Source organism: Nymphaea colorata, chromosome 10, assembly GCF_008831285.2.
Source record: "Nymphaea colorata isolate Beijing-Zhang1983 chromosome 10, ASM883128v2, whole genome shotgun sequence".
Lineage (NCBI taxonomy): Eukaryota > Viridiplantae > Streptophyta > Magnoliopsida > Nymphaeales > Nymphaeaceae > Nymphaea > Nymphaea colorata.
Window position 1 is genome coordinate 11,515,864 of NC_045147.1, and position 25,744 is coordinate 11,541,607.

At 40.3% G+C, this 25,744-nt stretch overlaps 2 protein-coding genes across 2 annotated transcripts; both read right to left on the minus strand.

Moving 5' to 3' along the window:
- Positions 1-2,177: 2,177 nt before the first annotated feature.
- Positions 2,178-3,767, minus strand: LOC116261772 (zinc finger A20 and AN1 domain-containing stress-associated protein 4). Its single transcript, XM_031640619.2, has 2 exons — positions 3,578-3,767; positions 2,178-3,212 (listed from the first exon to the last, which is right to left on the minus strand). Exon 2 carries the CDS (start codon positions 3,208-3,210, stop codon positions 2,695-2,697), a length of 516 nt encoding a protein of 171 aa, XP_031496479.1. The 5' UTR covers positions 3,211-3,212; positions 3,578-3,767; the 3' UTR covers positions 2,178-2,694.
- Positions 3,768-8,435: 4,668 nt separating this feature from the next.
- Positions 8,436-22,670, minus strand: LOC116262503 (PHD finger protein ALFIN-LIKE 4-like). Its single transcript, XM_031641945.2, has 5 exons — positions 22,252-22,670; positions 21,962-21,994; positions 11,604-11,832; positions 9,777-9,885; positions 8,436-9,074 (listed from the first exon to the last, which is right to left on the minus strand). Exons 1-5 carry the CDS (start codon positions 22,334-22,336, stop codon positions 8,766-8,768), a joined length of 765 nt encoding a protein of 254 aa, XP_031497805.1. The 5' UTR covers positions 22,337-22,670; the 3' UTR covers positions 8,436-8,765.
- Between the last annotated feature and the right edge of the window lie 3,074 nt (positions 22,671-25,744).

The following is a 25,744-nucleotide window of genomic DNA, read 5'->3' on the forward strand; positions in this document are numbered from 1 at the left end:
GATGAAAAGTAAAAGACTGCAGCAAAAAAATATTAGAAAAGTGTATATATATTAGTGAAAACCAAAGTAGTCTCACTGAAGTAATATATATATACATATATATATATATATATAATTGAGATTTCAATAGGTTAGGTAACGACTCCAACCAAGGAATCAAGAGGAATCTGCAATTTTAGTAGACAGTGCATGAATTTGACTGAATCACTAGATCAAGCCCATAAAGCCTCATGAGAGGCGCCAAGAGGAGACTATGCATGACCCCCTATATGTTTGTTTACTATTCCTGTAGTCTATTATGTCTGGACCAGAATAATTGATGATGCGGCTATCTGTGGAAGGCCAAGTCTTTTGATTGAGAATCCATCTCAATAATGACAAACGTCAAATAATTGCACCATATTTAATTTATTGGTTGTCTGATAATTGGTGGTTCCACCTTGAGCTTATCCAAGAGACAAATTTCAACTAAATATATTCCTCCATTTTGATGAATAAAGTACTCTACTGTCTCGAAAGAGAAAACTTACTTACGTCCCTACTCACCTGATCTGCTTCCAAGATTAGGCAGTTGAAGTAGTACTGATCAGGGAAGCATGAACAAGTTCCTGATCATCTTCTTTGAGACACGCTAGTTCGTGAACTTGGTCGTGTTTAGCAACTTATAGAAAGAGCATGACAACTAGATGAGCTCATATATATAGCCGGAAGAATCATTACTGCAGTGCAAATAAAAAGGTGTACCAAACAAAAGATAATAAAAATCAGCAACATGATAATAACCCACTTGCAGATTGGCACCACCTAACTCATAAAATATGCATTTTAATGAACCTTCTTACAACATACTGAGATCATTTCGATGCATCGGTATCTCCACGGCGGCTTCATATGTGGTGAGCATTCAAGAGCCGGTGGCCCTGAAAATATGTTTCTCACATTTGGTTGGTCCTCCAAGATCGAGAGAAGAAGATAGCCGCTAGAAACTCTGCATTGCTCGGCCACACAGAGTCTCCTTCTTATATGCAGATAGCGATGGATTGAGACCGCATGCATGATCAGCTGCCTTTAAGGCAGCCCATGGCGGATGAACGACAAACTTTACAGATGGCAAATTCAAGAAACGCAGCAACTTACTTTCGCACGCTATCAATGAAATGAAAGCGTTTCAGGCAATGGGTTGTATATGCATCATCCAACGCGGGTCCGACGGGCTGCGTGCACATAGGGATCGGCGTTGCCGGTCGTGATCGGAAAATTTATTATCAGCAGAAGCTATCCAGCCAAAGTCGGCACCGCTGGTGCTCACCAGAATCCGGTCAGAACCGGCGTCTTCGAACTCCGTTCCGGCTATGTACCGAAGTTTAAAAAGAAAAAGGAAATGCAAAAGGCGCCTAACTTTTACCTTAATAGGTGCGTAATTTTCAAGATAAAATTTTAAGGAGCTGCTTTCCAATAGGATTGATTACTTTTGCATTTTTTAACAAAAAATTAATATTTTCTATTAATAGGTGACTCCTTTGAGAAATTCTCTCATGTTGTTTGTTTAATGCCGGCATTAAAAGTTAAATGCTTGTGGAGTCGTTTGAAATAGGAACAAGGACATTAAGAATGTTTTATGAATCTAGTTTGAAGATTATGACAAATTCATGAAAGATTTACTTTTAAGAGATTTACAAGTTTATAAACACTTACCAACGATTTTTAAAACTTACCCTAATTCTTAAGGCAAATTCATGAAACTAAAAGCTACACCCTAAAAAAAGTTATTTGGATAATCAAAGGTTTTATAAAAGCCTAGTTTCTTAGTCAGGTTTTGAAACTGAGTCTACGAGTTTAGATGCGACGAAAAACTTAGGAAAGCCACGTTACTCCTTTCGAAAACATATGATTTTCTTTTTGGTACAAAATTTGAATCATTTTACATGCTACCCGCCAATAGAAAAGGCAGGCTTCGTTGTTGTAATAATAATCGGATCCATCGTACCGAACACAATCGGATTGCCTGGTTGCGCGATAGAGCAGACTTATATACCTCTTTAATCAAATTAATCAGGTTGACCTGACTTCAGTAAAGATCAAATGTCTCGCACATGGCAGTCGTCAGCATCGATCAATCAAACACATCCCAAAATCAAACCTGAGGCCACCACGCATTCGCCTGAAGCAAAACAATCAAACACGAAGAAAATAGCTAGATGTTTTGCAACCACATTGAAGGTGAATCACCAATTTCCACGTCTAGTTAGCAGGTTCACCCGCCACGGATTTCACCCGCGAGATAAGGAAAAAAAAAGGCTTCCGAAAAGAGGAACCATCCACGTTAAAGAGAGCGACACCAAGAATGACAAACACAAGAAAAATCATCCCACGACTTATGATTCCCCGTAAATGTCATCATAATTCACACACAGCATATCCATCACCCACCTCCCCCCGCCCTTTTTCCCAACCCTTCTTTTTTTCTCCACCCTTCTGCCGACCCCAATTTTCCCACCAAACGACACGGCGCAACCCGGCGGAGCCTACCCTACGCACTACGTCATCCCCCACGAACCGTTTATTCCGTCTTCCCCTCCCCCTTTCCCAAAGGAAACCGAACAACTTTTTCCTAATCGTCGGGCCGCAACCGTCGGAATAACTTTCTGATGAAAATTCGAAGAGAACTGATGAAGGGAAACATCTCCGGGAAGTTCAAATTTTCTCCAGTTTCTCTGCTTTGACGACGGGGTTGGACCTCGCGATGGCCTCCCTTCCGGCTGCCTTGAAGTCGAACGAACAGACGTGCTTCTCCGGCAGGCGGTGCGACGCGCAGAACGTGCTCCCGCACCGGCACTTGAACCCCATCAGACCCACCCGCTTGTTGCAGCTCGAGCAGCGGTTGGGCTTGCCGGAGACCGGCGTCGAGGACGCGCGAGGGACGGAGGAGGAGGACGGCAGGAAGGGAACGGCGGGTTGAATAAGCGTCTTCTCTTCCCGGATTTCGACCGTCGCGGACGACTGCTCCATGAGGGTGAGCGACTTCTCGATCGGCGGTTTCGCTGAGGACTCCTGGAGTTCCTTCATTCGAAGGTCTCGGTAGCACTTGGAGCAGAGGTTCATCGTCGTCGGGCTGCCGAAGAACCCGCAGTTGTTGGCACAGAGGCGGTGGTTCTCGGGGGCTTGGCACCCGGTCTCATCAGCGCCCCTATTCCAGCTTTCTTCCGCCATTTCTATCACATAATAAAGACGAACAGTACCATCAGTAAAGCTTTCCTTGATTAAACGTAGAAACGTTTTTCTGCTTCGTCGAAGCACATACAAGAAACAAAATCCCAAATTCCACGACGATGATGGTGGTGGATTTGGTGTCTGGTGACGGCGATGATGATATTAAGTTTCTCAAAAAAAAAAAAAGAAGAAGGAAAAAGGAAGACGACCTTCGGCACAGATTATTTCATAGAAGCAGGAGGACAATTTACTTTCCACGAGGAGAAAATAACGGAAAAGAAAAAGGGGAGAGCAGCGAACCAAAAACCCTGGAAATCGAAGGAAAAGAACTTCCACAAACACACCAAACGAAGAAAAGGAATCGTACCGTTTCAGAGGTAAAGAAAATTCTTCCCTCTTCTGCTTCCGATCGGCAACCGCCGGCAAGGAGAAGCAGCCCCTAACCCTCCTTTCAAGGACCCGAATAACAAGAACCACACGGAATTTCCTTCCAAACAAAGCAAACGGACACCACGGGAAAAGAAATCCCCAAACGCCTTTCCACTATGAAAAAATCGGCCGCCGGGTTAGAGCAGCTCCCCTTTTATACAGAGAGCTACACCCCGACTACCCCTAACGCCCTCCCAAATTACATCACGCCATCCTCGATAATACTCGGGTCCGCATCAAGGAGTGGCGTCCTCGTTGAATCGCGAAAACCCGGGTCCTTTTTGGAAACGGGAACCTTCTAAAACAGCTCCCTAACCACACTTCCTAACCCCACCCACCTCACTTAACCCACGCCGAGTCCCCGCGGGGCCACCGGCTGTTGACCGTAACGAACCCGTAAGTCGGTAAATGGTCGTGTGGGGCCCCCCTTGAGCTGCCACGTGGACAGCTGGCCAGCAACAGGGCGGCCACGTCATCAATTACCGACACGTGGTCATTGCCAACGTGTCGTCATCGGTGCCGTCAGCACCTGGGGTCTCACGGTTCGCCGCGTGAGGCAACGGCTGACGTGGAATATTCCGGCCGCCGCTCCGACTTTCCGAGAAACCCCCCGTTTAGGGTGGATCCCTTACCAGATTGTCGACCCGAACCCGAATCTATGTGCAATGGGAATGGGATGAACCCGGATTTGCTTCGCCGGCATAGATCTCTTCACTGGTCAACGGCCGACGACGAATCGGCTCCCCTTAGCCCACAATGACTCACATAACTTTTCTTAATTACATTTAAGTGCTCTCCAAAGTAAGCAGGTGGTGCTTGCTTTGGAAAGTCGATCAAAAGCACGAGAAGCTAAATCTGAAGGACCAACTTGGCAAGCAAGAGGGACATTTTTCTCATCTTAAGACTTGTGTAGCATAAACCAAAAAGGAAAGGAAAATATTAGTAACCAACCCTTGTTTGACAGTAAAAAAAAAACAAAAAAAACACACACACAAAAGAAGGCATAATATGGTTGGTCGAATTATAATATAGTTGGTCGAACTATAGTTATGTTAAGCAGCACTCAAATCTGATTTCTTTGCATATTATACACCTGTGCCAAAAATGGTGTACGGGCATTGTGTCTGCTTACTTACATTAGGGTTTATTAGGGTTTGGGCTCATACTAAGCACCAACGTAGCATTGGACTGACTTTTTAAGCTTTAAGGGCATAGCGTAGCTGGACGAGATAGGACGCAGGTCTCTAGTTCGATTTTCGTTGGCGTTATGTTTATGTGTCTTAAGGTAGTAGGGTGCGGCGTCCACATTAAAGGGTGTACTATTGCTATCTGACACTCACGTAGCTCAAGACCTTGAAGGCATGAAGAATAGGGGGCCTTGGGGTCTCGTTTCGAACGGTAGGATGACTTGCCCACCCAAAAAGCTAGGTGAGAGATGTGGTGCACATAAAAGGGGTTGTGTCAACTCCCATGACTAAACTACATTAATCCAAAAACAAGCTCTTTTAGTTGAGATCAGGACTCAGGAGAACAACTCACTTACGCAGACCAATAAAAACTCTTTCTCTAAACAACGGATTGTAATAGAAAAGAGGAGTTAAAGAGTTGACCCGTATCCAGTTCAAACTTTTAATGATAAAATAAATCTGCCGTATATTCTAATCCGAAAATGATATTCCTTTGCTCTTCCATCTTGGAGTCGAGTTGGCTGCCGTCACCGGAAAACCGAGAACAGAGTCGGCTGCCCACAGAATCGAAGAAATATCAGCAGAGAAACCAGCAGCATGGGAAGTGTGGGGTCTGCCTTGGACATTCCTTATTGTATGCGGCACATATCAGCGTGTGGGGTCCCAACCCGTCAATTCATGAGCCAAATGGCTTCTCCTCTCCAAAAAAACCACGCAGATGACGATGAATCCTCCACCACTTCCAAAAGCCAACACACTGATGCTGGTTTCTAGCTCACGACCCATCCCTCTCCTAGTACGGGCAGTTAATCCGGGCCGTCCAACTCACAAATCAGACGCTCTGCCTTCGTCCTCTTTCTTGAGACCAGGACTTCCTCCTTTTGAATCTTCGACTTTCGTTTTCTTGGTTCCTTGTTTTTCTTCTTCCTCAAGATATTTAATGCGTGCTAGATGTAATATATATATATATAATTATATTATGTAGTTTGTGTACGCTGCATAAGTCAAATCAGGAGAGAAAAAGAATTTGTGACTTCGACTATTGACAACCAGAAAAAGAATGGTTGCAATAGTTAAATTCCAGTCGACAAGCTGCTAAACTTGAAAATTTATTTCAGCTAGCAAGCAGAGGAAGATAAGAGGCTTTTTAGATTCTGTGATGTAAAATCTTAAATATCTCAGATTCGTGGTTTTCAACAGAGATTCGAAATCCAGGGACTTGGAGGAAAACGTGGATCTTAAATCCACGTCCTGGAAATCTCGTGTTTGACAAAACCATGGATTTAGGGTGGGCCTTGCACGACAGATCAGACCCTAGGATTTGAGATCCAAGGTAATCAAACATCCTCTTTTACTGAAATACTTTTCAGCAAAAGTTTACACAACTTTTCCGTGTTTTGTCGTTTGGTGCAAAACATATGCTTGAAAAGGCTAAATATTTGAAATTTTTTCATGTCTTAAAAGATCCAATGTCCTGTGAGAAAAAATGGAGGATGATCTTTTGAAATTATTGAAATGGGGATAATGGGGAGGAGATAACATTGCAGCGGGATCATATGAAGACCTGGTTTTGACCAATTGAATGGATAGGGACAAGGGAAGATGAGTGGAAGGAACACCCAAAACCTTCCCTTGGACTATAAAGAGGAAGCATTTTAATTGCTTTTGACCAGCATATGATATGATATGAAATGTCCAATAATGGGAGGCAAGAGTCAGAGGAAGATATCATATGCATATGAAATGTTGGGTTCGGCTTCTGGACCACTAAAAGGAGTTAACTTTGTTGAACGAGAAATATATTGAAAAAAAAAAAGTCTGGAAAAAAGCAAAATACATTGAGAGGAAAAAAAAGACCAAGAAGAAGAAAATTGAGGTTTAAAAAAGAAGGAAAAGGTGCTGCTCAATTTGCAACATTAACATTGACACTTTTGTTTAAAAGTGCGTTTGATTGAGGTGAAATTTAGTCTGGAGACAAGTTCAACGTGGATAACTTGGCCCTTTTCTGAAGGAGAAAATTAGCTCCCCCTTAGATTGTGGCCAAACGGTTCGTAGGGATGTCAATGGAGGGAATTCAAATCAGATATATTATTTGCCATGTCCACATGTTCATATTTGAATTCACATTTAAATAAGAATGAAGAAGAATTTAAACCATTTCCGAATCCAAATCTGAACTCACAAATTCGAATTCAATCAGAATCCAGTTTTTAGATTAACAACTAAATCTGGATCTGATTTTTTAAACTAAACTTAAACCACATTACATATGTTAAGATGTAATGGAATAGTTATTAAAACTATATCTGATCTAATCTGCATCCAAATCCTACTGGATATATACTTAAATGTAAATACAATCAGATATCATTTATTAAATCCAAATCCAATCTAATTTCTTAATGGAATTTTTTTTTTTCATATGAAAGTTTTTACCAGTGTCTCGTTGAGGAAGCAAATACTCCACGATGGTGGGGTGAAATTTACGTTTGGGAAAAAAGCCTCCTCCCTGTCAAAACGCACCATCATGCTGGGTACAAGCAAGATACAACTAGCTACAAGGCTAATTGCAGAAACTTTTATGGCTGCGCATCACACAAGAATAACATACACGCTTTTATTTCTATATCTCTTAGTGAAGAAGTCTTGAGAATAATGGTAAAAACATTTCTGCTTGTCCCTTTCCCCCTTTAGAATGTGTTCTCTCTTTCTCTCTCTCTCTCACACATGGGTAACCTGGGGATAGGCTTGCATTCATGCGGAGAATTGAATATTTAATTTTCCGTTTGGTATACTGAACGCTGCTGACGCTGCTGACAAAAACCATTAAGAAGTCTATACAAAACCAAAAGCAGAGATTATTTGCGGCCTCCATTTTACTATGACACCCTGACACCTCCCATTCTTCTCCACTTCCATGTTCACACGGCAAAAGGATTCTCTAATAGCCTCAGGGCATGGCCCTTGTTGCAGACGACATTGATGCCTCCTTAGTAACCAACAGGGCAGCACCTATGATCCTGGCAACTGTTTCCATTCCTGCTGGGGAAGCGCAAACCAGGTTTAGACAGAGTCGACGACACTTGGCTCTTCATTGCACCTTAATAGGAAGAGTGTACAGGAGAAAAAGGAAAAAGAATATTTCAATTACAAAGAATCTCGAACCTAAAAGGCTCTTCCTTCCTAACATAGCCAGGCAAGGCTGACGGACGACAGAATATTGGCGTCGTCTTCCGTTAAAGTTTCAACCAGCCATTCAACTTTCATAACCCTTCACCACTCAAACCACTTAAACAGAACCCGCCATTGAAGAGGGCATCACAGAGCTATCTACCTCTTCAAGCTTATGGAAACCGCATTTAGCGCGCAAGTAGATCAGTAGATGGTTTTGGCAAATCACATCCAATCTGCAAAGATTCAGAAACCAGTCAGCTGTAAGCTTGAAAGTTAAGAATGGCATGCAGCCTTCAATATTATGGGCAAGGGGCAGTCAAGCACCAATGTGGAGCCTCAAAATGCGAAAAAACCTTCCAATATCCATACCAATCAGCATTTAAGCCAAGTCGTATCATGCAACTGGCAGTAGGGACAATAAGCAGAAATAGCATATGGAGAAAGAATGCCCATGGCATACTACACTAGGTATACATGTCCATAAATAGGAAAGTTCATATGTTACCAGCAGAAAACTGCGGCCTAATTGGCTTATCAATGCATTCTGCAGTGCAAGAGGCCGCTGCATTGCACTTCACCTTGTAAAAAACATGAAAAAACTGGAAGAGGTTATGAGCGATGAACCTTTGGAACAGAGAGAGAGAGAGAGAGAGAGAGAGAAAGAGAGAGGCATAAGAAAAGGTCTGATAATCCAAGAGATGGAAGTTACAAAATGAGGACTTTTTCCAATTGAAGGGATCAAAAGGTACACGGATCATGTAATGCCTACTGCACTCGAGACTTTTTGTTGGAGCAGCTGGGGCATTTATACTGCTTGATATGCTGGGCCTTGGCAGGGGTTATTCTCACACACTTTCCATGAAACCATCTCTCACATACATCACAACAGATCCAGAACTGGTCAGAAGTATTATTCATGCCGCATGCACCACAAAGGGCATCCTTGTGTTCATCTTCATCATCATCCTCATCTTCATCTTCATCATCATCTTCTTCTTCTTCTTCTCCTTCACCATCCTCATCATCCCGATCCACTCGTGTTGGTGCTCTCGATGCTTTTGCAGTGCTCTCTCTCTGCATTTATAATGTAACAAAGCTGAAATCGACAAGCTAGACATTGATGATAAAAATCCACTGTGCCTATACACACAACACACACACAGGTAGCTCTTTGATCGAAGCCATTAGGAAATATGCACTAAAAAATGATGCTTGAAATTCAATAACTTGCAGGTTACAGGTGCACTTGCAAATCTAACCATATGGATAAAACTTATCCATCCAAAAGGAAAGGAAGCAACATACTGTACAGTGTACACCTTCTGATGCATACATATTTTTTAATTTAAGGAGCTGTAACTTTTTTCACTTATAATCAGTTATATAAATAAAAGAAATTAAACACTATCACTGAAACCTGGCTTTTTGCATATATATCTGGTACTTGTCCATATTAGATTTGTAAAAGAAAATGTCCCAAAATGAAGATCAATAAATATCGTATAGCACCTATTTGTGGATTGAAATTTCAGGCATCTTGTGTGCATGTGCACACCCTACACCACACGAATTATTCATCTTGACCCTGCAGGGCACCCTCCATAGCAACCCGCACTGTAAACTTTACAAAAGTTATTGGATCCCCAAATCCACCGCTACATACATATTATGTATGCATGTACCTACGATACTTTGAGACTGTAACCCACTTAACTGTCATTCCACAGAGAAACTGTAATTGCAAGCAAGCAGTTACAACAAAAATTTCCTGCATACCTTGCTCTTGCTGTTGCTTGTAACACTTGACACTTCTTGTGGCTCTTTCTTCCCTACAATCACCTCATAAACAGATGGAAGGTTATTGATCATGTTAAATAGTCTCCTCCTGCAATCAAAAGCGCATATAGAAGAAACAGTTGTTCAGAAGATGGTCATTTTTAATTAACAAGGCAAAGAGACTTAGCACAAGAAAAAGAAAAAGTTCGAAGTTTGCCATGGATGCTGTGTACTTGCACAGCAACGTTAACTTTGACAAGTGGTGAATTGTTGCAAGTCATTTCAGCAGTCAAACATGGAAAACATGTGGCAGATCACGAAAGCAACCAAAATCATTTCTCCTCTAGAGCCCTCAAGCATCAAGCAACTTCTGCTTATGAGCCCAAACAGCCAGGCTACACAGAGATGAATCAGAGATGCAATAGGCTCAAATGATAGTGGTAAACTCAACTACAGTTGGAGTCTGATGAAAACTATGTTTATACTTCAGGTTCTAAAGATGAACATGCACAACAGCTGTAGCAAAAACTTGATCTTCAGATGAACCATGAAGAGAACAGAATATTAGAAACTTTATCATCTACCTTCCTGATGGAATATTTCTTGTCACAATCTTCATCAGTATGACATTCTGCAGTCTAATATATGCAAGTTCCAAAATGCTTCCAAACCTTGGATGCTAGGTTAGGGCCATAAAAGGGACTAATGATATTCGGATCTCTGATCAGATCTTTGAAATTTTTCATCATTAAATTGAACACAACTACCCACTAGTAGCTTCTGCTACAAAAGGTTGCCAAAGCAAAAAGAGTAAAGAGTAATACATATGAGTGAGCAGCAACACTCCACATCAAAAAGGCTCCTCACCTCACACATTGAAAGCTATCCACAAATTGAGCACACCCTTCAATATGTATGACAATAATAGTCATGCAAACAAGACACCAGCACAGCAAGAACAAATCCTTATATTAAAGCTCTTTTACTGACATAAATTGGTTTAGCATTTAATGTAGGAAAGTGGAGCCCAAATCCATTACATCGATATCAATTTCAAAAAATTTCAGAAAGGTATCTCCCTTCAGTAAATTTAACCAACTTCCTTAGACAATGGAGAGCGTCAAAGAACCAAATAAGAATATGACCGTTGAGCAAATTTACAAAATATGCCATGCATGGTCACCAACATGTCCAAATTTACATAACCAAAATTTTAGAAACACCTCATCATATTACCAAAATATCACAATTAATGTGATAGTAAAATAACATTTCACATAGATATTTCAATAACACCTTTTATCTTGAAACAACACTTTTGTATTCTTTATATTTCTACAAGAAAATCATAGACCTATTATCTGATAGCATTCTGCTTATAATTGTATCATTTAAACTTTAAATCTTTTCCAAGGAAATCACTTTTTGAAGGAAAGATCGAAGAAAACCTCTACGAGAAAAATATCAGTGATGAGAAAAATATATGCTGCTAAGGCTAAGTACGATTGTTAAACTTTCTAAAAAAAAAAATCAAATGTAGATGATAAATAAAAAAATGTGAAGAATAAAGCATGTCAATCACTTCAGGAACTACATTAATGCAAATATCATTAAAAGAAACAAGTAATACATTAAAACTTAAAAGTAAAAATGTGGCATACAGCAGAGCTTTAATAATATTGCTAACACTTTATCAGGATGCTAGTTGCAGGAAGAAGAGGAAGAAATTCCCTGCCAGATATCTGGAACTAGGTAAAAATTTCGGACAATTTTCCACCCTTTCTTACATCCATAAAATCATTACCCAGGAATATGCAGAACACATACCTGTCATTCTTATCAAACCCAGAACGAATCCCAAAATAGAAAGCAACGGCCATCAACCATGAATCACTATGAACAGCCACAAGTTTAATCCAATCCTCTTCCAACATGCCATCCCTAGAAAAGTTGATTCCCAGCACAGGTTCAGGAAATTCTGGAGGTACTTCTTCTGAAGGGAGATTAACTTCCCAAGATTCATTAGGAAATCCATATAAGCACAAATTCTCCTTCTCTGCAAAAGAACCACAAGAGACAATCAGTATGGCAAGCCATATCACAGGCAAAACAAAAATAAAATGAATTTCAGCACAAGTATAACTGTTACACAGTAGATGCAACTATAGGTTTTTTAGTGGATTATGTCAACAAGGCTGCTTTGCCACTTATGATGCCTGCCAAGTAATCTAACGCAGCCTACATAACACAGAATGATGCCATATCCCAGCTGCCTGTGCTGGCCCATTTTTATCCACGGCAGGTGTGCACCCAACTCAAGTCAACAGTAAGGATGTGGTCAAACTCTATAGAGAGCTAAATTGTCCTCCTATTGAGTTTTCCTTTTTAAAAGGATTGACCATCTTAGGGACTAGGACAGTGTTGTACGTATCGTACGATACAGGGCCGTATCGTATGATACGTACTGTACCGTTTGGAACTTACGACGATACACCCCCCGTATCGTAAATGGGGGGTGTATCGTCTTTGTATCGCACGTATCGTGTGATACAGGGTCCATATCGTATGATACGGGGTGATACGCCCCGTATCGTATGATACGGGCTGTTTTTCACAGACGGTTGCTGCCACACCCTTCCCCTTTTCCAAATAGTGCTTTGCTCAGCGTCACCATGCTCAGCCCATACCCTTTCTTCCCTAGATCCCCGTACCCACATGCCCCCTCTACTTCTCCGCCACAGCCACCCACCACCACCACCACCACATTAATGCAAACATGGAGGCGATCGAAATTAATCAAAACTCAGAAGTTCCAATTTTTCCATACAAATTGGTGGGAAAAGAGATTCCCGATTGTTAGAGAGGAAGAAAGAAAAGAGAGAGTACCGAGGATGTCGAGGGGATCGTTCGCCACGTAGTACGTGCACCTCCATTGATTTGTGTCGAGGGAGAGAGAGGATGAAGAGACGATGAGAAGGGAAGATGGCGATGGCAAGAAGAAGACGAAGAGGAGGAACAGAAGGCTTCAGGAGCCGACGACCATCTCTCTCCTTCTCATTCTCTCTTGCATATCTGAGTGAAGTAGTGTGGGAGTGAAGCTTTTTCCCCTGTCTTTCTCGCTTTTTTACCCTCACCGTTAGTGGAAGCACTTGAAGCCTGGTTTTTATCAGATTGGATTTGACACTGGGTCCAAACATGAGAACATTTACGAATACTGAAGGGAATAACGAATACTCCTTTTCATCATTTTCTATTTATGAATATTTGATGATGATGAACATATTATTCTTGCTTTTTACTGTTTTTTTATGAATTTTTTATTTTTATTTTTATTTTTATTTAATTTATTTTTTTAAATGCGATACGGTTACCATACGTTACGATATTTTACGATACGGCGTATCTTAAAGTCAGACCGATACGGCTTACAATACACTTTTTACAACATTGATCTAGGATTCAATCTTTTCTGGACTATCGAGTGTCTTATAATCTGTTTTTGTTTTAATTTTAGTATGTTTCTGGGCAATTATTGTACTATATATATATATATATATATATATATATATATATATATATGTACCCAAACTTTTATGACAACTATTGCAGCTATACATCAAGAGGCTGAGATATCTGGGTTGTGGTAGCATGGTGTTAGAGACGGACCCAAGTCCAAGATCCTTAATCATTAGGACAATAGGTTCTATCTCCTAGTGAGATGAGTCGAGTTGGGCGGAGAACCTAAATGTAATAAACTCTTCCCCAGGTTATTACATGATACTGTATTTAAGCTTAAGAGGTTTACCCTAATCGTAATGAAGTTTTGATCTGAGTAAAGGAAGTTGGACTTTCTAGTGTGTGTGCGTAAGTTTTAAGTGATATTGTTAGCAGAGCTGGTAACGGTATCGGAGTTCAGAATGGGGGAAAGAGCGATGGCAGCTGGAGTGATGCATGCCATCGACTACCTCAGGGCTCGCACCAAGGAATCGATGGAATCGGTGAACCGTCGGCTACATTTTGTAGAGCGCCATCACCAAGAGATTGATGCCAGACTGCAATCCATCTTCACTGAACAGCAATCCCTCTCGGCTCTCAGCGATGATGAGAAAACTCCTGCAACAAGGTAGGCCATTTAATTCTCATAACACTGAACATACTGAAACAGACTTTCCATCAGGAGGAACGCCAGCTGCATCGTCCAGCCGAGGCAGTGACATCGTCCAGCCGAGGCAGTGACGGGGGGTTGTCGAGTTGGAAGCCAGTGAAAATGGAATTCCCCCGGTTCAGTGGGGAAGACTTGTTGAGTTGGATTTTTAAAGCAGAGCAATTTTTTGAATGTCAATGAATAGCCGACGAGCACAGAGTAAGCCAGGCAGTGATGCATCTGAAAGAACAAGCTATCCACTGGTACGCTGGCAGTTGGCTCATCATAGAAAACCAAACTAGTTGGGGCTCATAAAAGATATGAAGGTGAGATTTGGTCCCTCTACATACCTTCACTATAACGTTGAGTTATCTAAAATCAAACAGAGGGGAACGATCGTGGAATACCAAGAGAACTTTGAGGAGCTTAATAATATGGTTCGAGGATGGCCAGCAAAAGCCTTGATAGGAGCATTCATCGGAGGGCTCAAGGATGAGATTCATATAGTGGTCCAAGCCACCAAGCCTCACAATATTTCAGACTGTTTTCAGCTGGCTCGGATGGTGGAAGAGAAGCATCGCAATTCATCTAGCATCACGAGAGGGGACTACAGATAGATCATAGAGGCATACATGGGCAGTCCACACGGACAGACCTCTTCCCGCAGCTAGCAGGCATGGCAAACCCTCGAGGATATCCAACAGGGATCGCGGCAACGCAGAGGAAGCCCAGTGAATCGGCCAGTGATCAGACACCAAATGCCTGAACAAACTTATGACAAGCATAGAAGGGGTATATGTTTCCACTGTGATCAACCGTGGACTTTGGGACATACCTACATGAGGCTTCATATGTACCTGATAGATGAGGGGGAATATCCCCTAGATGAACCCCTGGAACCTACAGAAGAAGAGACCTCATAAGTGTTGGCAAAGGCACAAGAAGAGGGACCTCCTGAGATATCATTGCATGCACTAGCAGGGGACGAGGTACCCCAGTTAATGGAATGGAAGACTTATTGTGTGGGAGATCTGTGAGTGTGCTGGTGGACACCAGACCCACCCACAACTTAATTTGTGAAAAATCAGCAAAGACACTAGGACGTTGAGTGGAGAATCAACCAACCTTTGACGTAGTCCTGGGGGATGGTAGTACATTGAAATGCCAAAGGAAGTGCACCAAGGAACTTCTCGAAATTCAAGGCCACAAGTTTCCTATTGAGCTCTTTACATTGGCTATGGCAGGGGAGGACTTAGTCCTTGGAATCCAATGACTAAGCACCCTAGAAGAAGTCGTTTGGGACTTCGTTGGCATGAAAATGAATTTCTGTAAGGTGGGAGAGGAGAGAAAAAAAACTCTTGTCGCAACAGTTCGAAAGACCAACGTAGAACAACAGCCTTGGCCAAGCTGTTGAAAGGAGCATTGACTCCCTTAATGCTGCTGTTAACATGTGAGCAGGACCAACAGGTGATGGGAGCTGGAGCAACAAGCAGAGTTTGTCAGCAGAAGTTGTCAAGCATGTTATTAGAGTTCAAGGAGGTTTTTGAACCAGTGAAGGGACTCCCCCCTCCCTGAGCATGTGCCCACAGCATAGAGTCGCGTTCTGGAAGTGAAACAGTCTCCCGGAGGCCCTAGAGGTACAGCTAGCACCAACGGGAAGTGCTGGAAAAGCTAGTCCAAGAAATGCTGGCTGATGGTATCACTCAGCCCAGCAAGAGCCCATTTGCTTACCAAGGAAAAGGATGGAGGGTGGAGATTCTGTGTTGATTATCACGCTTTGAATGCCATCATAGTAAGAAATCGCTACCCTATCCCAGTCATTGAGGATTTAATAGACCAACTGCATGGGGCTAAGTAATTTTCCAAGCTCGATTTAAGGGTTGGATGTCATCAAGTTAGAGTAGCAGCGGAAGATGTATCCAAGACTGCCTTCCACACTCACGATGGTCATAACGAATTTGAAGTGATGCCCTTTAAACTGACGAACGCCCCCGCCACCTTCCAATCACTCATGAACGATGTGTTCAGACCATTCCTCTGCAGGTTTGTATTAGTGTTCTTTGACGACATTTTAGTTTTTAGTGCAGCTGAAGAAGAACACTTTGAGCACCTGTGGCAAGTGCTGAATACCTGTAGTAGCATAATCTCAAGGCCAGATTGTCTAAGTGTGTATTTGGCACTATTCAAGTTGCTTATTTAGGGCACATCATTAGCAAGGGTGTGGTGAGAATGGAAGATGAGAAGATTGAAGCTGGAAGCAGCCAGGATATGAGATCTTTCCTTGGCCTCGCGTGATATGACAGGAAGTTCATGCAGGACTATGGTCTCCTTGCTGCTCCTTTGACAACCCTCACTAAGGAGAGATTCGAATGGGGTGTGGTAGAACAGCAAGCGTTTGACAGACTGAAGCAGACGATTACAACAGCACCAGTCCTTCGAATGCCCGACTTTACTATTCCCTTCATTGTTGAAGCTGATACGTCAGATTTAGGAGTGGGTGCTATCGTCCATCAAAACCAGCATCCTGTGGCCTTTTTCAGCAGAGCTATGGGGCCAGCATTCAAAGCAAAGTCAGCATATGAAAGTGAAGTCATGGCCATTGTGCTAGCTGTTCTTAAATGGAAGCACTATCTCATGGGGCGAAGGTTTGTAGTGACCACCGACCACCATAGTTTGAAATATTGCTTGCAACAAGAGACATTATCTCCCATTTTACAGCATTGGATCTTCAAGCTGATGAGCTTCGACTTCAATTCAGAAAAGGAAAGGAGAACCCAGTGGCTGATGGCCTTTCCCATCAAGGTGGATAACCAGCAGAACTGCTGTTGTGGCATCGAAGGTTCAGACAGAGATATGGAACCAGATCAAGCAAACTCATCAAGAGGCAGCGTATGTGAGAAAAATCAAGGAACAACTGATCAATAATCCAACAAAATGCTACAGTTATGTGTAGACAGATCCTTATACTTCAGTGAAGAATCATTAACCATCTGAACAAACTCTATTGAAGCACTTTTATAATTCTAAAGAGGCCGGCCATGAAGGTGTGGAGGTAACCTACCGTCAGTTGAGGACCAGTTTTTATTGGCCAGGAATGAAGAAGGCAGTTAGGCAATCTGTGAAACAGTGCAGCATTTGCCAGCGAAACAAGTACGAGACCCAAAAGCCTGCGGGTTTGCTGCAGCCTCTACCTATGCCGGAGCAGATATGGAAGGATATCTCCATGGATTTCATGGAGGGACTCCCCAAATCGAGTGGCAAGACAATTAATTTAGTAATGGTAGATCGCCTCTCAAAGCACACGCACTTCCTACCACTAGCTCAACTGCAAAACCTGTAGTAAAAGCTTTTCAGGATCAAGTAGGGAAGCTCCACAGAATGCCGCAAACCATTGTGAGTGACCGCGACTCACTTTTCTTGAAAGAATATTTTCGATTTCAGGATACTAAGTTGTAGATGAGCACATCCTATCATCCCCAATCGGATGGACAAACTGAATTGTGAACAAGAGCTTGGAGACTTATCTTTGATGCTGCGCAGGCCAATGCCCAAAGCTATCGGCAGATTATTTATCATGGGCCAAATTTGCATATAATACCCACTAGCACTCTTCTACCAGAATCTCAACTTTAGAAGCTGTGTATGGGAGAGGCCACCTCCAAATCTCTCGATGCTATCAGCCGGGAACAGCAAGAGAAGAGAAGATTGACATTCAGCTTCCATGCAGGGATCAGGTACTTAAGAGCCTAAAACAGCACCTTGCTTGCTGCTGCAAGGAATAGGATGGTGATACAATATAACGGGTAGGCCACAGCCAGATCAAAAAGAAGATTAGTCCACTAGCGTATGAATTGCGATTATAAGCCAGGAGCCTGATTCACCTAGTCTTTCATGAGTCCAAGTTGAAGCCATGTGTTATGCCACCTTTGAAAGCTCAGATTGCAACAGCACCGACGTTGGAGACATCAACAGGGCCCAGGCGTGCAAACCTATAGGAGACTGAACACCCACAATACTAAACTTGGGAATCAAGTCACAACAAATGGATCATAGAGTGGACTAGCTATGATGATCTGCCAGCAACTTGGGAGCCAGCTACAGAAATTCAGAATAGGTTCCTTGAGTTCTCACTTTGAGGACAAGGTGAAGTTCGAAGGTGGGATAAGTTGTTAGAGACAGACCCAAGTCCAAGATCCAGGGTCATTAGCCATTAGGACACGATAGGTTCTACCACCTAGTGAGATGAGTCGGGTCAGATGGAAAACCTAACTGTAATAAACGCTTCCCCAAGTTATTACATGATATTGTATTTAAGTTTAAGAGGTTTACTACTCTACGTAATGAAGTTTTCATCTAAGTAAAGGAAGCTGGGCTTTCTAGTGTGTGTGCATAAGTTTTACATGATATTGTTAGCAGAGCTAACACATGGCTGCTCAACCATTTACCCATCAGGCTATCACACACATGCAACAAATGACTTGTTGGGAGTTAAGATATTGACGAACTTTTTGGTAAATATGTTTATATTGTGAGAGCTCATTAAGTTGTAGGAGGTTTCTCCAATAATTTATTTTTATTTCTCAGATTGTTTTTGTATTTTTTTCCTGCTGCCCCTTAATCCTTATTGATATGAGGATTAGGGTTAATGAGAATTGACTTTTTTCTCTTTCTCAAATCTACGTAACATGAGTGAATTGAGCAGCATGTTACGGAACAAAAAAGACGGTCCAAGGGTCTCAAGACATAAAATACTCACAAAATATAAACACAGTACACAAGCTTTAGAGCATGATTTTGATCGTTGTGTCAAACATCAAGTAAAAAATTGCAATTTAAAATCTGGAAATTGTAATAGAAATTTTAGAGCTACTAATAAGAATATAAAATATAATGACAATCTCAACGTACCTCCCTCTTAGAAAACAACGGATTACCACACAAATCCACATTAAATATTACACTAGAAAAGGATGTACTTGTGGATGATATTTTAAATATTCTAAAGCCTCGACTATTTTACTTTAGAACCAAGTCAAATTCGTAGCCGAGAAGAAAAAAAAAGTGAATGTATGTAGCAAAAAAAATCAATGACGAAAGATATTTAATCTCAAAAGACTCAAGAAAATCCTATAAGCCAACACCAATCACAAGTTAATGAGGTTCTTCGATGGGTAACTGTAATAGAATCAGGCAATGTTGTTAGAGGCGTGCGCTTCACACTATGAAGTGCGTGCCTCAAGGCATTTTCCACCCAAAATGCCTCAAGACGTAAGGGTGAAGCGCTGTGTGCCTGAAGGGTGCACATCACCAAGGTGAGGCGCATGCTTCTCACTGTAGCACGATTCACAAATGAGGTGCATGCTTCAGGCAAAACCCACCTTTCTTTTTAAAAAAAGTTGTTAATTGCTTTGAGGGGCCTGCCTTTTCTTTTTACTCTATGTGTAATGTAAAGTAAAAAGTAGAAAATTCATTTCTTTAATCCTCTTTTGTACACCCTCAATCTCTCTTCTACACAAGAGAGGCCATTGTTGCAGGTACTGGCGCTCTCTCTCTCTCTCTCTCTCTCTCTCTCTCTCTTTGTGGCCATTGACCCTCGAACAAAAGCTGCCACCCAGCAATTGGCTTGCAACCTGGTCTATCAGGCAATAAATATAATAAGTAGGCTTAAGTTTGAATTTTCAAAGTAATTTTATAAGAAAACATTAAATATTTCGACCTGAATATGTAAGCAATAAGCATGTGCTTTTCCCTATTTAATAGTGTTTAATGCCTAACTTCCAAAGAATCCAAACCCTAAGAAAAAAATCTGTAAGCAATTGATCCTTCTGTACTATTGGCATTGGCACTTTTGACCTACTTCATGTGTATCAGGTAATAAGCTTTGATACAAAACAAACAATCTATCGGTGACCTTGGTATCCTTGCACATGAAGTGCACATTATAGGTAGTTTGGTAATATCTATGTGAAAAAATTGTATAGTATAACATATTTATATTTATATTCTAATAAGAGATGATAAAGATTATGGAAAAAATAAACTAGTTTATAGCTGCCACGGTGCTTTTCTTTAAGTTTAGTGCAGGATATGTCCGTACAATTAAAAATTTCACCATTTCAAAAGAAAATTTTGCTTATATGGTATATGGATATGTGACCTAATTGAAGTAAGCAAAAAATAACAATTTTCATTTGTGATACATTTTATTTGCCAAATGCAAAAGCACTTTTTTTAATAACTTTTTTTAATACACGAAAGTAACCAACATCTGACTCCAATTTTACAATTATGTGATAAAAATTAACTTTCTTAAAAGCTTATTAATACATAAATTGATAATTAATATTCTTATAAATATATATATTTTATCATTTTATCCTGAAACTTATGCTTCAATAAGCACCACTTGGAGACTACTCGCTTCACAAGCTTAGTGCAGTATATTGCTTATGATATAGGTTCAAAAGATTTCAAGTTTTACTAATCTCTTAGAGTTCTAACAAACAAAAATGAAGAAACAAGAAGCAAGAAGAACAGAGAAAAGAGGGAAAAATGATAAAAATTCATAAATGGGAGTAGAAAAGAAAATAGATATATGTTTAGGACTTTAGGTCCTTTTTTGCTCTTATCTTTCCAAGAAAAACCATTTCTTGAGAATTTCATAGAAGACAATTTTTAAGAAAAACAATGTAAATTTCCACATCTATCACCCAACAAATTTCTGTTATGATCACTCACGTCGTGACTCCAGATAAAATTCAGTTTGAATAACAACTAAGTCAATTATCCCTTTTAAGCATTACTTGCATGTATATTTGACTTAATGTACATGACTCCAGAATTTAAAAAAAAAAAAAAAAAAAAAAGAAAGAATCAGACCAACAGCATTTATGTGTAAATATAGTGGATATACACAGATTAGAATAGATGAGTTTGTAAAATCAAACCGATTGACCTACTAACCAAATATAATGTGAATCAGGAGGATTAGCTCCCATTGCTTTAAAGCCAATATGGCCAATTTAATATAATATTTTATGAGCATATTTAGCTTAAATCAGCAAACAAACAATGCGAGTATATGTTAAAATGAAGAGATCATGCATGATTTCAACCCACTTAGATTTTTCCTGATCAACGTGATGAAGAAAGTGATCCATAAAAAATAATAGTTAGCTACAAACATAAAAGTTTCATGTGAACTTGCTTTAGCTGCTTAGCATTTACAATTTGAAAACTAACTTTAAGGAGAAAAATTGCCATTGTGTTTTTCCACACTTCAAGACTAGCACATAGATATATGAAAAAGTACATAAGTTGACAATGCTAAGATTCAAGCAGGGAAGGAGGCAAAGCAGTTTTGATAAGCATGCAAATCAAAACAAAAAGGGAAGCAAGCAAACTAGCAAAGCATCCAGCAAACATGAGAGAGATGAAACTCTCAACAAAGTAGACGTTGTTAAACATGAAGATCGCAATGGACATGCCACCACCGGGACAATGGCAATGTCACCGCATGTAAGACAAAAAAAAGTAAAGAAAACATAAGACAAAAACAGTAAAGAAAACACTTAAGGAGAATTCAAGTGAAGAAAATCTCTGGTGTCGAAAGATATAAGCAAATGAAGTGCGTTAATAGTGAAAAGATTACGCAAATGACAAGCGTTAAAGTTACTATGATACATAAGAACCAGGAACTGATAAAGGAGTTCTGTCCATAGGTTTTGGACTGCTCCAAAAAAACACGAGTGGCATGAAGATACCGAACTATCGAAAGGATTTTGCCCTCAATATCATGAGAACGGGAGTCCAATAGCAGACCAAACCCTTGAAATGAACGTGCATACCCTCCAACGACAAAAATTTCCAAACAGAAAGAGGAGCTTACCAACATAAGCAAAACATTCAGATAAAACAAGCATTTCAGCATTAACAAAAGCAAGCGGAGACGAAGCATCAGATAATTGTGCAACAAAGATAAGAGAATCCGAGAGGAATATGTAAAAATCAGATAAAGAAAAAGAAAGGGAAGCGCATTTACCTGGATCGCACTGCCGGTAGAAGTCACGAACATCTAAATGAAAAGCAAGAAAATAAAAGGTTAACGTTGAAGACCAAAGTTGGACAAAGTATCAAGAAAGAAGAAGAAGAAGAAGGATAGCAACAAGCGGAAGGGTCCTCCGGCGCTCCAAGACCGAAGCCGGAGACGACGACGACAGACGATTAAAAACCACAACCGCGTAGGAAGAAGACGGACCCACAATCATCAATGGCCCATCCAGAAGCCAATAAAAGAATATAAGGAAAAACAAAAAGGAGAAACGAGAAAACCTGTAGTCAGAGCCTTGACGATTCCAGTCCTTCGGCTCCTGTAATCCCTGAAGACGTCTTCAACGCTTCTGAAAGGACCCTCCATCCTCTCCCTCCCTCCCTCCCTCTCTCTCTCTGGCGCTCCCTCTCCGGAACCACCACCAAGAAGAAGAAGAAGAAGGGGAGTGAAAGGAGGATAAAAGAGGTGGGGAGGAGGCAGTTAGTGGAGGCGGCGGGCACCAACTGGAACCTTAGAGAGACCCACAGAAGACATTAATTCGAACGAAAAGACCGGAAGAGGAGATGTCGATTCCCGTCGCCGTGCTCAACAAGAACAAGAAGAAGAAGGAAGAGTGAAAGGGGAGCTCCGTGATGGCGGTAAAATATTTCCCACATGCAGACAAGGAGAAGCAAATCTCTCTCTTTCTCAATTCCTTTTCCTTGTGGTTTTTCTCATTTATACTTCGCCCTCATTTCTGTTGGGTGGTGAGGAAGTTGCCTCTCCGTCAAACCCCCATTTTCTCTTCCTTCTTCGGTTCCCCGGCAGACCTGGTGACCCAAAGCTACAATCGTCCTTAGCTCTAGGCTCGGTCTGAGCCGACCCCTCAACCCACGGGCTGGGCTGGGCTGGGCTGGGCTGGGTCCGTTGCTATTCGGACAATCTGTCCAACACCCGCCTATTTCAATTTAAATATAACAAGTCATACTCAAGTCATTAAAAAAAAACTTTTTCTTTAATTTTTAAATGAAAATTTTTCTTCTATCATTATTTAATTCTTAAATTATTTATTGAATCTAGCTACCTTAATAAAGTACAACAGGTCTATTATGCATCTCAAACCATAGCATATCTAACAACAATTCTCAAATCCTTGTCCCATGTGAGTGACCTGACTTGGTATGGCCCATTAAGTAATGGGCCAGGGTAGGCCTGGGCTTTAATAAAATCGAAGGTTGAACCTCGGCTCAAGCCCGGCCCATAACAAGCGGAGTCCTAACTACCCTTAAGAAGCTCAGCCCGATGCCTAGCCTTAAGTCTCAAGTTTGTTCCATACAAATCAAATCAAGTTAGTGGCAAATCTATTTTTAATTGCCGGCGAAAACAAGGATGCAAAGCTTTTAGTATGCAGCATTACTATTTTATCATTTTTAAGTACGTTAAGAAATTATTAATTTTTAAATATTAAAAAAAATTATTATGTATTTGGACAAATGCTTCTTGCCAATTCCATAAGTAATTGAGTTAAACCACTAAACCAGCCATTTCACCAAATTGGCAGCTTGATTCAATTTCATGCTCCAATTTAGTAACTATAGTTCTCAAGCCTTTTCTTAGCATCAATATTGATGTTAGGAGTTGGCTTAGGGTGTTAACTAGTTAAAACAACGATAATTTGTCCAAATTTTGGAATAATGATTTTTCTTAATAAACAACATACCAGAAACCCAGAGGGGTGGTAGCGTATTGTGTGGCAAAGTGGTCCGGCTCTTGTAAGGACTGAGGTTCGAGCTTCAAGTGATCACTGTCACGTCCCAATGCGCTCTACCTCTGAATCGTAAAAAGTCCCGAAGCATGCTCTATAAAAACCCAAAGGAGCGGGCATAGAGAGGGCAATGGCCTCTCTTAGGGGCGGTGGAATGAACCACTCGCCCTTAAACTTAAAAAAAAAAAGAAACTAGGCTACCAGCAAACAAAGTTAGATGAGAATTGTTTTTCCTGAAAGAGACCACTTTCTAAAGTGGGAGAGAAACCCTTTCATTGGGTTTACCAGTTTCACCCACCATAATGTTTTCAAATGAAGATTTACAGAATTAGGTGCCATTAACAATATTTAAGACAATTAATAACACATGTAGAGGTTCAATTAAAATCCAATATCCTCAACTTTCTTAACTTTTTACATATAATGGGGAGATTGGCATGCATGCATGTTGATTAGTGATGTCAATGATCATATTGGAATAAGATATATTTTTTTTTGCCATGTCTTCTTTTTTTGATGTTCGTATGTATATACGGATTAGAATTTGAGTTTGAATGTGAATGAAGAAAAATATATACCACATTAATTCCAAATTTGAATTCACAAATGTGAATCCAATTTTATATTAACAACTGAACCTGAATCCAGACTACATTGTGATGCGTTAAGATACAACTTCCAAAATTTATGGACATCAGTTATAGAATATTTATGTAAAAGCTATATCTAATATGAACCCAAATCCAATTGGATATTTATTTAAATACAAACCCGAATCCAAATCAGATCAAATGTCATTTCTTAAATCTGAATCTATTCTGATTTCTTAATCAGATAGAACAGATCTAAATTGGAGTCTTCTTCTAGATCTACCCACTATCATCACATACTTTGTGGCCAAACACTCAAAAAAAGGGGAGGGGGAAACCATAAGAGCTACACCTAAGCCTTTCCTCAAGTTTTCATGCTAATTGTTTTTAAGATCCCGCAGTTAAGTTTAATTAGATACACAAATTATACAGTTGTGGATAGATAAATATGTTAGAAGTTAAGTTGAAACTACATCCAATATATGCAAAATGGCCGGATGCACATTCCAAATTCTACCAGTTTACATTCCATGTAATTTGGAAACTATACAAGTAGCAGAAAGAACATGAATAAAAGGATGGTACTACTACTAGTTGCCCCCAAACAAGTGGCTCAACCAAATTTACTTTTGTTTTCTTGAGCTAGTTATGGTTTTTTTGTTCTCATTTAGTAAGTTAGTGTTAGGTAAGGTAGGTCCTTATCCAGGTGTTGAACTTTTTTGGATGGCAAGAGACAAAATTTGATTATAAAATGTATAACTTTTTTTTTTTAACTCTTGAATCAAATTTTAGCAAATTGGATTTGTCAAGAACCTGGTGTTCCTTGTGCTAAATTTGGTTTGCAATGAAAAAGTTTACCAAAAAAACAAAGGTAGTTCTCAAATTGGGTTTAACTCCATAGTTTAAGCATTCTAAGGCCAAATTTGGAGGCAGATTTTAAGTGTCAATCAATCTTGATGCTTACTCTTCTTTTAACTTAAAAATGTCTTCAACTTAATCCTCAAATTGGGGATGGAAATAGAGGTAGGCCAAACCGCACTTTCTCTCATTCTGGCTTGATTCTGTTATGAAAATTAACTTCACTTTGTCTCATAAACCAACTGGTGTAAATTAGAATATGGTGATTTTTTTTTTTAAATATGCTTCCTAGGAAGGCATTTCATCATAACATTGCATTTTTAAAAACAAATGTTCTTAAAACACGTCATTAAACATCATGTTCTCAAACATGATACTAAGAACACCATGTTCTTGATCTAGGAAACACAGTATAATTATGTCTACCATTTGATTGCCAAACTTAAAAATAATGTTCATAATAGCACTTGATATATTTTCTGAAGCAAAGACATAATGTTCTAACATTTAAGTATTAAATAATCAAATTTTTTGATAAAATAGGGTTGGCCCCAGTTAAAAGTTTTCATACTTTTTATTTAT